Source organism: Centruroides vittatus, unplaced genomic scaffold (genome assembly GCF_030686945.1).
Source record: "Centruroides vittatus isolate TY-2023 unplaced genomic scaffold, ASM3068694v2 contig_221, whole genome shotgun sequence".
Classification (NCBI taxonomy): Eukaryota; Metazoa; Arthropoda; class Arachnida; order Scorpiones; family Buthidae; genus Centruroides; species Centruroides vittatus.
The window spans coordinates 398,593-413,131 of NW_027121377.1; the positions used below are offsets into that span (position 1 = coordinate 398,593).

The following is a 14,539-nucleotide window of genomic DNA, read 5'->3' on the forward strand; positions in this document are numbered from 1 at the left end:
TTGTTATAATTTTTCTTAGTAATTAATAACGAAACTAAGGTTATTTGGCATGTAAAACAAATATGATCTTTCGCAAATAATTTTATGACATAATAATTTACAATAAATAATAATTTGAGAGAAATATTTCTTACTTATGACATTCAGCTAATCAAATCAAACTAAAATTCAGATTTAGTTTTTAATTTAAAAATTATTTTATTATTTGAAATGCCAATCATTGAAACACAAATGGGGAAAAATCTTCTTAAATGAAGTTTTAAATACGAGATCTAATTGAAAAGTAATGAGATTAATTTTAGTAGAAATTAATTATTCAAAATTGTTACATTTTAAAACTAATTCCTTTCAAAAGTAGTCCCCTTCTGATGTAATACACTTGTTCTGTGGTTTTTCATGCCTTGTAGAATTTCTGGAAATAATTTTTGCTGACTGTTGCCTGGTGTTGGGTATGGTTTTTTGGATATCTCAATGGTTTCAAAATGATGATATTTTGACTTTTGATGATGACTTATAACTGTTAAAATGATAATTCTAAGTGTAATTTGTCAATTTTGAAGAATGACAATTCATACCCGTTCGACATTATTGCCCACAGTTGAAGCAAAAGCATTAGATTCCAACTCATCCTTCACAAATTCTCACCCTTCTGAAAACATTTTATGCCAATGAACACTTGACAGAACATCACCACCATATACAGTTTTTAATGTATTATAATTTTCATTTTCATGTTTTTTCAATTTTATATAAAATTTTACTGAATATTGTCATTTGATATGTTTCTCCATTATTCTACAATCACTGCTCGAAACATACATACACTAAATCTTCAATAATACCCATTACGTCAACATGAGAAGGTTAAAACTTGCACCAAATGTTTAGGAAAGATTGCAGCATTGACTGTTATGTAAAGGAACATTACAGCATTGCCACAATGCAAGATACAAATTTAGTCTCTACTTTCGAATGTGACCTTGTATAGTAAAGACATTAAAATTTTTGGTTACAAGTCATCTTTGGGCATCTAGAACTGAATACAAGTTTGACCAAACAACATCGTTGTAGATACCAAACTTGCATTTATGTAGGGTACTAGCACCTCTAAAAAATTAAACAGTGAATAAAATTTTTAAAAAAATGTAAAATATACAACCAAATTGAATAATGTAAATAAAATATCAAAATCAATATTTACAATTACAATGACTGGATTTTACACATTGACAGAAGCGAGCCATCTTTGGGCTTTGGGCATTCGTAGATACATCCTTTAAATTAAATTATATCGCACATAAGGCTTCTTTGAAAAATTCATAACTTTTCTGTTATGGAAATGTTTTCTCTGGTACGAACTTTTTCCAACATCCCTGCTTTGTACCATATTCTTGTTTGTAGCAATGATTGATAATGAATACAATGTATTACCATATTGAATGACAAGTTAATATTCTCTGATTGTGTGTTAGTCAAAAACGTTACACCTTTATTATAATTCTTTGACTTCATTAAAGCAGTTTGTTCCCTTTTTTATATTATATTAATTACAAAGTGTTTTCATTGAGTATCATTAAACTACTATTACTATTTGTTGATCATGTGATCATTCTTAACATATGTATATATATATATATATATGTGTGTGTTTGTATGTTCTAGTTGGCTCAGCTGTGTTACTTTTAATTGACATAACAGTTGATGTGTTAAATACTTGAAGAATTATTTATCTTACATATTTATTTTCTGGTATATTCATTTACCCGAATATAATTATAATTTGAATACAATTTGATAATGATTTTTCAGAGATGCAATGTGATAGTTTATTTTACTATTATTATTATTTTATTATTATTATTATTTTTTTTTAATATTTGTTTTAATAAATTATTTCTAATTGTAAAGAATGTACTATATATTTAGAAACAATGTAATTTATTTTTATGTTGTACATTAATTCTTAACATATGTATATATAATATATATATGTATGTTTGTTTGTATGTATATGTACCCAGGGTTTTCCAAGAAGAATGCTACCATTTTATGTTATAATTATGTTAATTATTATCTGAGAATGTCTTATCATACATTAAAACATCGGAAAGCCAAATTTGTTCATTATAATTTCTTGACATGTATACCTTGTATCCAACTGATACTCAAATTCTTCCTACGCTCCAAGTGGCGTATCCGTCATCACTCTTCCTGCGGCACAATGTGGCACAGCATAATTTTGATTTTGCAAACTGTGAAATGCAAAACTCCTCTGTTTCAGAGTCACTGTTTTTATTTATAGTATTTCCTGGGCTAGTAGATGACGATATTTTCAAATATGGGCAGGAGATTGGCATACATCACACACTTCTCAGGTAATAATTAATATAATTACAATAATTTAAAATGGTTGCATTTCATTTTGAAAGAGTTTGTATTTTAAGAAGTAAAGCATTAAGAACAAAAAATTCACTTATTTTAAAAATAATGTGTAATCTACAGTATTTTAAATGGATTATTAATCTCAGTATTCCTCTAAGAGAAAACAAAACTTATTATTAGACATTCATGATTGTTACTTTTCTTAATTTTATTTGTAAACTACTGTCTGAATATAGATTTCAGATATTCTATATATATTTTATTAAAAACTTGAATCTGTTTTAATGTTGATTTGGAAAATTAAAGTACAGTAGTCACTATTCTCCAATAAGAACTTACTTATAAATGTAGGAGTAAATAAACAAATATTGAATGTATATTTTTCACAAAGAATAAAAATCTGATGTATTAAAATTTTATTTCTTTGTTTATAGTTGGAAAATATCTGCTAATTTTGTTACATTGCAGCTATTTTTCAATTAAACTTTAAAATAGATTCAAATTTTTTCTATAAAAATTTGTCAGTTTGATCAAAGAATAAATAATCTGTTCTTAACTTTATGGCATTTTTTTAATTGAATCTACATTTTTATTAAAATGAATTTTTGTAGTATGCGATAGCCCTTGCAGTTTAGAATCAATTTTAGAACCGCATATTAAAATGTACGCTCAAATCGTTAAAATTTTATGAGCTGTTTTGAAACTTGAACTAAACTTGTCTAAAGGTTTTGATTTAAAAAAAGTTGAGTCCCTTAGTTACGAGTGAAGATGTTACCTTGTACAGTTCATATATAGAGGAAGACTGAGGTTTGGTTGTCCTTTATACTGTGATACTCTTTAGGATCAGAGTTAAGCCCTCAGCGATACCACGAATCTGGCTATACTGATGTTCAAATTACACCATCTCCAGAAAGCTCAGAGCACGAAGAAGCCTCCGACATGTTTCGCAGTATTATTAATGCCAAACGCAACATCCTATTCTCGAGGATAACGAGCGTTGATTCGGAAGTAAGTGGACCTTTTCTCTGTTTATTTTTATTAATATAATAATAAATTTACTTATCCATTTATTCTGTGCTGATATATTTTAATCAAATCATAATAAATTTTAATCTACAATCATTTCTTTGTCTAATGATAATTTAATGGTATCTGTAAGATATAGCTGTATATTTTAAAGATAAATTCACTGCCTTCAAAGTATGCTATATCCCAAAAGCAAACTTATTAATCTATAAAATACATTAGTTTGTTAGTTGTTGTTTATAATTACATGTTTAAGGCAGACTAAAAGTCAAAATAACTTCAGTTGGAATATTCAAAAATTAATTTTTCTGGTTAATAATTTTAGGTATCCGAAACTGGAACGGCATTGAGTCAAAGTTCCGACGCTGCCGTACCGAGTTGTAACGCCAGTGACACGGGAAGTGTGACAACAAATCCTGCATATTATAGGAATCTTCGCATTAGTCATAATTCTTTTCGTTCTACAGTATCTGACAGCGAGATTGAGGCAGGAAATGTAAGTATATTTGAAATTTAAACGAATTAATGAATTATATAAAGATTTAAATGAATTAACATAAAATTTATTTATTTTAAAAATGTTTCGTCAAAGTTTTTAGCCGCGCGACAAAAACGGACACCCAGCGTCTGGAGTAGCAAGAGTAGCCTGAGTGCTGGTTTTCGCTATCACGGAGGTAGCATGATTAATACAAGTTCCAATCCGGGACCGGAATGCAGAAGGACGTACCTTTTTGAAGGTCTTATTGGTAAAAATTTATAATTTAGAAAAATCAAATTATCACTTTGTATATTTTTTAATTTAAAATATTTTTATTCTTAAAGGGAAAGAGAGACTTGCCCTCTGGGATCAAATACAATTTTGGGAGGATGCATTTCTCGATGCAGTTTCTCAAGAAAGGGATATGGTCGGAATGGACCAAGATCCTTCGGAAATGATGGAAAGGTGAGATGATTTATGTGCTTGCTTTTTGTTTTTCTTGTTATATTACTGTGTGATACCTTTAAATTAAGAGTACAGAATGTGGCAGCCTTCACAGCATATTCATAAAATCACACCATAAGTGAACAACTGCTTTTTATTTATTCCTCTCTTAAACAATACTTACAGGAATGCAATTTATATAAATGTTTGAATGTGACTCTGATTAAATGACAGCCATGCCGCACCACGCATCTTCTAAGTGGTGTCGGAAGCCATCCATTACTTGTATTAACATGTCATCAGAGATATTGATGACAGCAGTAGCATATGTTTAATCAGTTTAAAGAAATTAGATCGAGTTTATGGACAACTTCATAATTTTTTTTTACAGCACCGATTCATTTTACCTGTTCTTTCTTCTTTTCTTTAATAAAATTCATTTCTACACAATAAATAAATTTATGAACATTAATTTTTAACAAAATAAAACCATCATTTTGTTTTGTTCGGTACTAAATGTAAAGTCCTCATTAGAGTAGTTTGTTAGATCTCATAAAACTATTGTCTTTTATTACAGGTATCAATCATTGTCTGAAATGGATAAAAAAAGATTAGAACACGATGAAGATAGACTGCTGTCTACGATGCTATACAATATGGTTGCCTTTATGGTAATGATGAATGTAAATAAAACCGAAATTCGTCGCAAAACCTGTCGCCTGTTGGGCAAATGTCACATCAGTTTAGTATATAGTGCAGAAGTAAACGAGTTAGTGGATCAGATAAATAATTTGGTAGGCCATGAAGTTCACCTTTAAATTATTTAGATTATTTTAAAATTTATAGGGGCTAAAATGTTTGAATTTGTAAATATATTGGCCTTGTTAAATAGTTAAAAGTCAAATTTTGAATAAACTTTGACATTTAACAATTTTGATACCATTTGAAATTTCAACAAAACAATTTAATTAATAAATTTTTTCTACCTAATTTATTTTAATCATAAATGTATTTTAAAATGTAGAATGGAAACGATATTGATCTGAAGCCTTTAGGAAGTAGACAAATGCACTGTCAATCTTTCACTGTTCATTCTGGTACAGATGCTACGGGTGATATGTTATTTATGGAAGTAAGTTCCATTATTACTTCTCGAGATAAGAGAAATTCCAAATACTAAATTTATTTGTAAACATTATGTAATTATTAGGTCAGAGATGACGGCATAATACTCCGGAGCATAAATGGAGCAATCGTGGAAAGATGGTGGTACGAAAGAGTGGTCAACATGACTTTCAGTCCTCAGAACAAAGTTCTCTGTTTCTGGAAGAGAAATGGCGGTCAGACTCAACTGCAGAAGTATTATACGCGAAAAGTAATGTATTTCAAACAGTTTAATTTGAAAGGTTTGAAAACATTAAAACAGAGATTTAAAAATTTTTTCTAGTGTAAAGATTTATATTATTGTATAAAAGAAGCAATGGAAAGAGCTGCAGCAAGAGGAAACGGTGCGATGCCAGGTAAGAACTTTAATGAATAAATATATTCTATTCATGATATATTTATATTTCTAATTTTATGTTAACTAAAGACTGGTATAAATGCATATTTCATAATTTTAGAATGAATTCATTATTTAAATATTCATTTGAAAAATGTTTATTCAATTTTGATTGTCTGTTAAAAGAAACTTTGTAGTTTGGACATTCAAAAATGAAAGTTTCCAATTGTAAAAAGATAATTTCCAAATTTAAATCTTATTTTTAAGTCTTATTTGCAAACCACCATTTACACATTTACTCATATTTTTCAATTATTAGAAATTTATTTCTGAAAATACTTCTGACTCCATTTGTTTGAGATAGAATTTCTCATTATAGATTTTAAGCATTGCAAAATATAAAGGGTGTTCTCCACAAAGGTCCCTTGTGTTGTAGATTAATTTTGGGGAAAAAAACCTGAGTATAGTATTGTAGACAATGGGAATTGAAATTGTGTCCAAAATTAGTTACTTATTACATTTAAATTAGTACATTACCATTTATGCTTCTTGCATGACTGTGCGATGTCGGTCTTTATAAGATTTGGGCTCATGTCCGGACCGGCACGTTAGGAGTCACGTTGTCGACAGAATACCCCATTCTTGTATGTGGGGCTCTCGTGCCTGGCATTTTTGTAGCATCCGCAGGATTCTCGATATACCCACAAAGAAAAGATTCGAAGATGGTGTTGGGCAATTGGGAGGACCAAGAAACGGGACCTTTGGCTTTCTAAACCAGATGGTAGCAGAGGTCCTTTCGAGCATATTCACACGAAACTTTGAGTATCGGCCGCCACTCTCCGACACGTTTTATTCACATAATCAAACACTGAATGGTTTAAAACTAGAGACAATTGGGGCATTTAGATTATTAAATACCCCTGTATTTAATATTCTGAAATTAAAAATGAACAGCTTCAATTTTTAGCTGTGTTAATTGTTTTACCACAAATGTTTACTACGGTTAAAATATTTTAATTATGATACTATTTTATAAAAAAACTGAAACTACATAGATGCACAGAGAGCTAGATAGGTTTTATAAAATTATTACTAAATAAAATGTAAACTTTCTCAAGAACATTCTTAATTGTTTACCATCTCAGTTTTTGATCCGTAAATATTTTTGCCGTCAAAATACACCTTAACGTCTGCGATTTCAACTTACAGGACGCCACGACTTTTAAATTTATTTCATAACACCCATTTCTGCATTGCATTTGGAGTAGTTGAACTGTAGAAACAGTCTTTAGTTAACATGTAATTTTGTCATTTCTTTTATAATACTTAAGTCTAAGAGTTAATTCTAATGCCTAAAAAATAAAAGTAAAGCTTAACAGTAATTAAGTAAAAAAGTTTTGCAGTTAAAGATTTTGAATAATTAAAGACTAATTCAGTAATATATTATTAAATATTTTTTGGCATTTATTTTTAAATTAATTGAAATTTGGAGTAGTCATTTATTTATTTATTATTTTACATTTAATTGACATTTGTGAATTTAATAATTGAAGTTAAAATTAATTGATAAGGCTGGCTGCATGTCTCATGTGATCTCCACAAGTCTTCAACTCATGTTACTTGATGCATGAATTCGAAATAGATTTTTACAAATTCTGTTAGTAATTCAAAACAACTGACAGCAACAATTTTTTTTACTACTTCTTCTTCTTCTAATTCCTGTTTTTTTATTAACGTCATCCTCTGGAAAAGGGAAAACAGATGCAGTTATAGCCAAGCCTTGTAGTGTTCTCTTAATAATTTATTTATTATATTTATATATTTTTATTATTATTGTTATTATTATTATTATTATTCTTGTGTACGTACATATTAATTATGTAATCTAATATATTTATATATAATTAATATGTATATATTTATATTACATGAATTAATATGTTTTGATTATTTTTATTGATATATAATGTTTATTAATTAACATATTTCCTTTTTTTTCTTAAAATATGAAAAACGTTTAAAGATTTACATAAAAACTTTGTTCTTTTTGTGTATACATGTAATTTTTATTTTTATTTTTATACAAAATTATTCTGAAAAACTGCATTGTATCTTTTGCATGTTTAAATTATTCAATTACATTAATTAATTTTATATTAAAATTTCAATATTTGTATTTGAAGATATTTAAGACAGCATGCTTTTTGCATTAACTTAAAAGTTAATTGGACATATATATATTTATGTGATGATGCATTTATACAGAAGACCCTTTTGCCTCCCTTCTTGCTGACAAGAGTTGTAATATGCACTGTGGTGTCCATATTTATTAAATTTTTTTAACATTTTAAATGAATGTTTATAATTATATATATATATATATCTTATATATATCTCTTTCTCTTCTTGTTACATCTCAATAAGTATCTTCTGTCCGTGTGCATTTTCTTCCTTCTGCTTGCTTGCTTTCTTTTTATCCGCTTCGTCCGAATGGAGGGCTGGTGGATCGGTGTTGCATGCGTCCCGCCGACCGTCGGAAACGGAGTGCGGGGTGCATGAGTCGACTCTGGACGGCCCGTTTCTGGCGTGGACGGCACGGAACATCTCACCCTCCTCCCCGAGGCGGGAGGAGCGAGCCCGTCGGCGACCCTCTCCCGTTCCCGACGCTAAATTTACTCCGGAGGCAAAAGGATAAGTTCGTTTAATGATTCTCAAGCGGCACGTTTCGGAGCGACCACGCAGGAAAGAGAACAGTCGCCATATGTTTTGCGCACGCCACGGATACACTTTGTTTTTTTTTAAAAAAAAAAGACCAATTTAAAGTATGCAGTTTATACTTAACTGATATTTCGCTTCCTCACTAACCAAGGGCGGCCTAATCGAAAGGTAATTTTAAATTATTTTTTTCATTATATAATTAAATATGATAGTAGATGGGAAGTAGTTAAAATGCTATCTCACACATGATTAATAATTTAAAAAATGTGTAGTTTTGTTTTAATATGATTCCAGGAGTATCATGAGTTGCAGACTTCAAGGAGACGTGTGTATCGGTCAGTTTGCAATTGCTTTTACTATTATTCTCTCATAAGCCTTGATAATATAGAAGTTAATGTGTTTGTTTATTAATTAATTAATTATGTTTTAATAGGAAAATTGAGAAAAAACAAATGTCAAAACACTTCTTCCTTTTTTTTTATCCTTAAATAAGGCAGATTATTTTTTTAGTAGTGAATAAAATACTTCTTTTTTTAATCTGTAAGTAAGTGATTATTAGATAATCATGTGAGATAGCTTGGATGTTTATTGACTTAGTGATGTAAGACAAGAGTACAATGAAAAATTGAATATTTTGGGATGTAATATATTTATTTTAATATAATATAATGTATTCAAAATCATATAATAATTAATAATAATTTTAATATAAAAATTTTCAAATGTAGCTTGTAGTAGAATATATGTAAAACAAACTGTAAATTATATAATAATATTTTTTTGTTTTTTTTTTAAATGGAAATTAGCATGAGAGTTTGATTAAGACACAGTAGGTTTATTGGTGTAGAGGGCATGAGTTTATTATAGAAAGTTATAACTCACCAAATATATATATATATGTATATGTATATGTATATATTTTTCTTTTGTGTAATCTAACTCTTAAGAAACTGCATGGTTAATGTTATGACTGCATGACAATGATTTTTTATATATATATATATATACCTCGTGCACTCAGAGTCCGTGCACTAGCCTCAAGTATCTTAGTTGCACACGGCTGCATGATGGCCTCTTAATTATAAATATGCCTTCCCCACCTTAACAGGTGGATCCGTTAGAACACATTAAGCCAACTGTTGTGTTGCTTTCAGTTGTATGGAGTGGGAATTCATTGTTATTTGTGAGGTGCACCTGAGACATGTTGTTGTCCAATCAATTCACATCATGGGACAGTGGGTATGAACTTTGTTATAGGGAAGGAGCTGGGAGGAGTGTTCCCAGTTCAGGACATGAGAACGGGGGAAGGGGGGCTACTACAGGTGTGCATGAAGGGTGTCGGCCTACTGTTTGCCAACAGCAAGGTGAGCACAGCTTGTCTCTCAAAACAAACTATTTTTTTGTTTTTTTATTTTATATAAATATATATATTCTACTTTCTTACACCATCATATATTTGTACTTTTTTTTAATTTTTTTAATTCTGCAATATATTAGCAGAGAGAAATTTTAGAGCTGCAGATCAGAAAGAGAAAGAAAAAAAACATTAAAAGTGTTTTCTGGTAATGGTCAAAAAGCAATTTTTTTTTTTTTTGGCAAAATCCAAGTGTCTGAATTGCAGTTTTCCAGTTAAAGCAGAGTAATTGAGGAGTGAGGTGCCAGAAGACACTTTGTCTCAAATGTTTTAATGTTTTTTTATTCTTCCTTATATTGAAATATAATTATTTCTAGGTGTATAAGTAAATAAATCAGTTTTAATTTCTTTTTTTTTTCTTTTGTTGTTGATGATTTTTTTTTGTGTGTGTCTGTGTGTAAATGATCTGCAAATGTATTAAATATAGTAATAGCATTACATTTCAGCTGGCCACGAAGAGTTTTCATTTATTTTTTTAAAGTAAAGATAAAAAAAAACAATTTTTATTTGCAAGATTTCATCAAAAGCTATGTTATTTTCTTATTTTTTAAAAAGAAATTTCCTTTATTTTTATAAATAGACATAGTTTTTTATATATATATGTGTGTATAATGTGTAAGTAGATAAGTTTTCAATCTTAAAGAATTAAATTGCTTTTTTTTAAATAAAAAAAAATGATATTATTATTATTATTATTATTATTATTGTTATTGTTATTTTTCTCCTTTTCTTCTTGACTCTGTTATTTATATAAAAGCACCTCTGTTGTCTGTGGTTTGTGGTGAGCCTCTTTTCTGTTGTGGCATTTTTTTTTTTATTCTAATTTTTCACAGCAAGGACCTTCTCAAAAATCTCCTCTGGCTTGCTTTGTCCATTTCATTGTCACACGAGAGTGACAATATATATATTATTATTATTTTTTCCATACAATTTTTTTCAGAGCCAGCTGCTCTTTACCGAAACCTCTTTTTTACGCAGCTGAATTTATATATATATGTATATGCCCTATATATGTATATATGTATATATACATTGCCTTTGTGCTGGTGTAATTATTATTCTTTTTTTGTCACGCTGCCTTTTTGGAATGTAATTTTATTATTATTATTCTTATTATTCTTATTTTTCCTTCCGAGTGGAGCTTATCTGTAATTAATTAACTGTTAGCATTCATATAAAACTTTTTGGAATGTACTACTCTTATGCATGCACTTCCAAACCTGTTACTTTAAATGATAAAACCTCGCGGTATGTAATTAATTCTAAATATATTAATGTAAATATATATATATATAAACTATATATATTGTAAATAATATATATATATATGTAATACGTCTCACAGTTTTTGAGCGGTAGCAAGCGAAGGGACTTTTGAGATGGTCCAAAAGAAAAGATATTATTTTTTAATTTGAAATTTTATGACAATACATGATCATCCTGATCTGCAGCAATCTAAAAGGATTTCCTTCCTTTTTTAATGCCAACTCGGTGCCTAACACGAATCATCCTCCAAAGGACTTTGAGGTACATAGGCCCTTCATTTCCTTTTGTTGCTGTGTCTAGAGTGGAAGTTGCAATTTTTTTTAAAAATATGTATATATATTTTTTATTTTTTTGTGAAAAAAACGATAAAGAATTAAAGAAAATGTGACTCTAGACATAAATTATTTGTGCATCGTACTATAAACGGCGTGACTGTGGTTATATATATATGATTATTATTATTATTATTTTCTTGTTATTCTTTTAGTCAGTAAATGTGTTGGGGGCTCGAGATGTTGCACACGATTAATAGCGGGTCATTGCTAGTTAAGCATGGTATTATGTTGCTTTAGTTTTGTAGTAGATTCTGATTGTTATTGACCATCTCCAAAGTTTCTTCCTGGCACTTGTACAACCCCGATTTAGTAATAGAGATGCACCTTTTTTTTTCTTTTTCCTTTTCCTCTCTTGTGTTTGCTCGTTTCCTGCTTACGTACCCACTTGCACGAATGCATAGCCTTTACGTAACTACACAAATACATGCATGACCTGTTAGTGTAGTGTTTTGTCGTGTTCTAGTAGTTAAAGTTTTTTTTTCAATTATTATTTCTCCACTCCCTTGTGACAGCAGTATAAAACGAGAGAGCGGTTCGTGTGTTTCGTTCACGTCCCCTTAGTGGTAGAAAACCGGTGGTAAATCATGGTAAAATTCAAATGCTTGAGGCTATTGCTTCTTGTTTATTTTGGCTTTAATGTTTTTAAATGTATTATTATCTGTATATATTTATATATATGTGTGTGTGGTTAATTTAAAGGTGGTAAAACACAGCAACACTGAGGGAGATGAAGTCGAAACGGGGGGGAGTGATTATCCTTCAAAATTCACCAGAGAAATGTTCATTTGTGGGTTCTGGAGCACAGCATGTTCACCTCGCTGTATAACAGATTGACTGAATAATAATTATAATTAAACCTTAATAATAATAATTATTATTTTTTTAATGTTAAGATTCATAAACTAACCTTACTAAAATCGGTGCATTATATACTTTAATTCATATTAAAAATCTAATTTTAAATAAGTAAATAATTTTAATAAATTCTTTCTAATTTTGTGGGCTTGAAGTGTATTTCTTTATACAAATAAATCCTTATTTATTCTTTAATACACGTAAATAAGGAGGTGTTTGTAAGGGTGAATGGTTTTAGGGCTTTAAATCGCCACGTTAATTCGTAACTTTTACTAAAAATGTGCTTAAAATACATGGCTATTCCCTAATTCCCCGCAAGTTTCGATCTTTAATAAATTATCGGGAATTTAAAGTAAAAATGTGACTAAAATATTGTAATCATAATCGTCCCCTAAATAGAATTTATTTAAAAAAGTTCTGGTGAATAGTTTATGATTCTGGTAAACAGGGGATTGTAATAAATACCGTAATTCGATAGAGCATTGTTAAGTGACGAGTATTAATTAACTGTGTAAGGCTCTCCCTCCCGTAGAAAATCCTCGGACTCTCTACGGGGAAATCGATCCCCTATTTAGGTGTTACGGACGGAAAGAAAAGCCGGGAAGTCGAATCCGCGGTGTTCGGTGGCCAGTATAAATAAATAAAAACAATTTCCACAGTGTCTCGAAGGTGTATATACTCGTATTTAATGTGCGTCAACGGCCGAACCGATGACAATTTCCACGCGAAGAAGACCGGGAAAATCTAAGTGGCAGGCCGTCCACGAAAGTGGTCTTTGTTGATTGTTTCCTCCACTAATACGTGGCAATTCTTATTACGGACGTTGGCTCGTTCACATGGAATCCGCTGTTCGGAGATTGGCCTGCGACGGGCAGTTTTCCCTTCTATTTCCTCCAAGTTCTGGCATTCTTTACAGTCCGAAATGCCGAAATTTCGGCATTTTATTTAGGTAGTCCGAAGCAAATCTTTTCTTTCACCATGTTAGTTACGTAATTCTCGGATAGAAAGGCAGAGACTACTTCCATCCGCTCGGAAGACACCGTTTAGTTGCTTCCCCGTTAGAAGAGATCGAATTATTTTTCCGGCGCCCAAAAATATGCGGGATTCCAAAATCGCTATTATTTTACGTGTTTTCGAGGTTCTGTTACCGGCTTAACTTCAGTAAAGCGGAAGCTAATCGGTGCTTTGTCCCCCCCTTCCCCCACTGGGTGGACCACGTTAACAATGCTCTAGACGAATCGGATATACTGTTTTATCTGCTGTCTCAAAACGCCTTCGTATCTCTGTTCCGTGATTGTTTCCGTGAATATTTTTTTTTTCATGCGAGGGAACGGCCTGCGAGAGTGTGAGCCTGTGTTATATAGAATATATATATACACACATATATATATATACTGTATAATCGATGGGGCATGCCGGTGCACACGACAGTCTCCCGCACACTGCATGAGTTGATCTTGATACGAACGGCTATGCATGAGAAAGTGGTAATTTATTATTATTATTATTATAGTGAACGAAAATATATACTCAAAATTGTGAGACGATCATTTTAATGTGTATAATTAAATATTTGATTTGTTCGTAATAATTGTTTATTTTTAAGTATAAGCTACCCGCCGCCATTAAAAAAAAAAACAAATTGTTTTATTAAAAATTCTGTATAACGGGACAGACTATATTCAACAGTTTGATTACAGTTCTTTGTCAGACTGGCGAACATAAAGAAGTGCTTTACGCAGAAGGGAAGGATGTTTGTGTTGGAGGAGTTCAGTAAGTGATAAGCTCTATTGTCTATTATTACTTCTATTATTATTTCTAGTTTTCGTTCTGTAATTTAAAAATAATCTTCGAGTTGGGGGAGAGGCGGAAATTCGACTCCCAGTTATTTGCATAAAGCTGCGTGTCTGGTCGAAGTCCCAGACGGGGGGAGGAAAGAGGAAACGAGCGTTAAATTCGTCACGACGTTAACTCGATCTTCCTCCCGTTTTTAAACGGGTCGAACGTGCCGCCGATCTCCACCCCCACACGCGCGACATCTGACTTCTCTCCTTTTGTCTCTTTGCAGACCCCAAAACGAGGCAGGTGATTCAACGGAAGTACAAATCTCAGATGGTGAG

The 14,539-nt window shown here is 30.8% G+C and overlaps 1 protein-coding gene across 1 annotated transcript in view; it reads left to right on the plus strand.

The window, feature by feature from the left end:
* The window catches only part of Rab3-GEF (Rab3 GDP-GTP exchange factor), an 81,718-nt gene that overhangs the window by 64,922 nt on the left and 2,257 nt on the right, over positions 1–14,539 (plus strand). Inside the window, 11 exon segments of the mRNA XM_067265323.1 lie at positions 3,224–3,390; positions 3,734–3,904; positions 4,001–4,154; positions 4,231–4,351; positions 4,908–5,124; positions 5,355–5,462; positions 5,541–5,705; positions 5,778–5,850; positions 9,807–9,913; positions 14,120–14,192; positions 14,488–14,534. Of these exon segments, the coding sequence (XP_067121424.1) occupies positions 3,224–3,390; positions 3,734–3,904; positions 4,001–4,154; positions 4,231–4,351; positions 4,908–5,124; positions 5,355–5,462; positions 5,541–5,705; positions 5,778–5,850; positions 9,807–9,913; positions 14,120–14,192; positions 14,488–14,534 (1,403 nt within the window).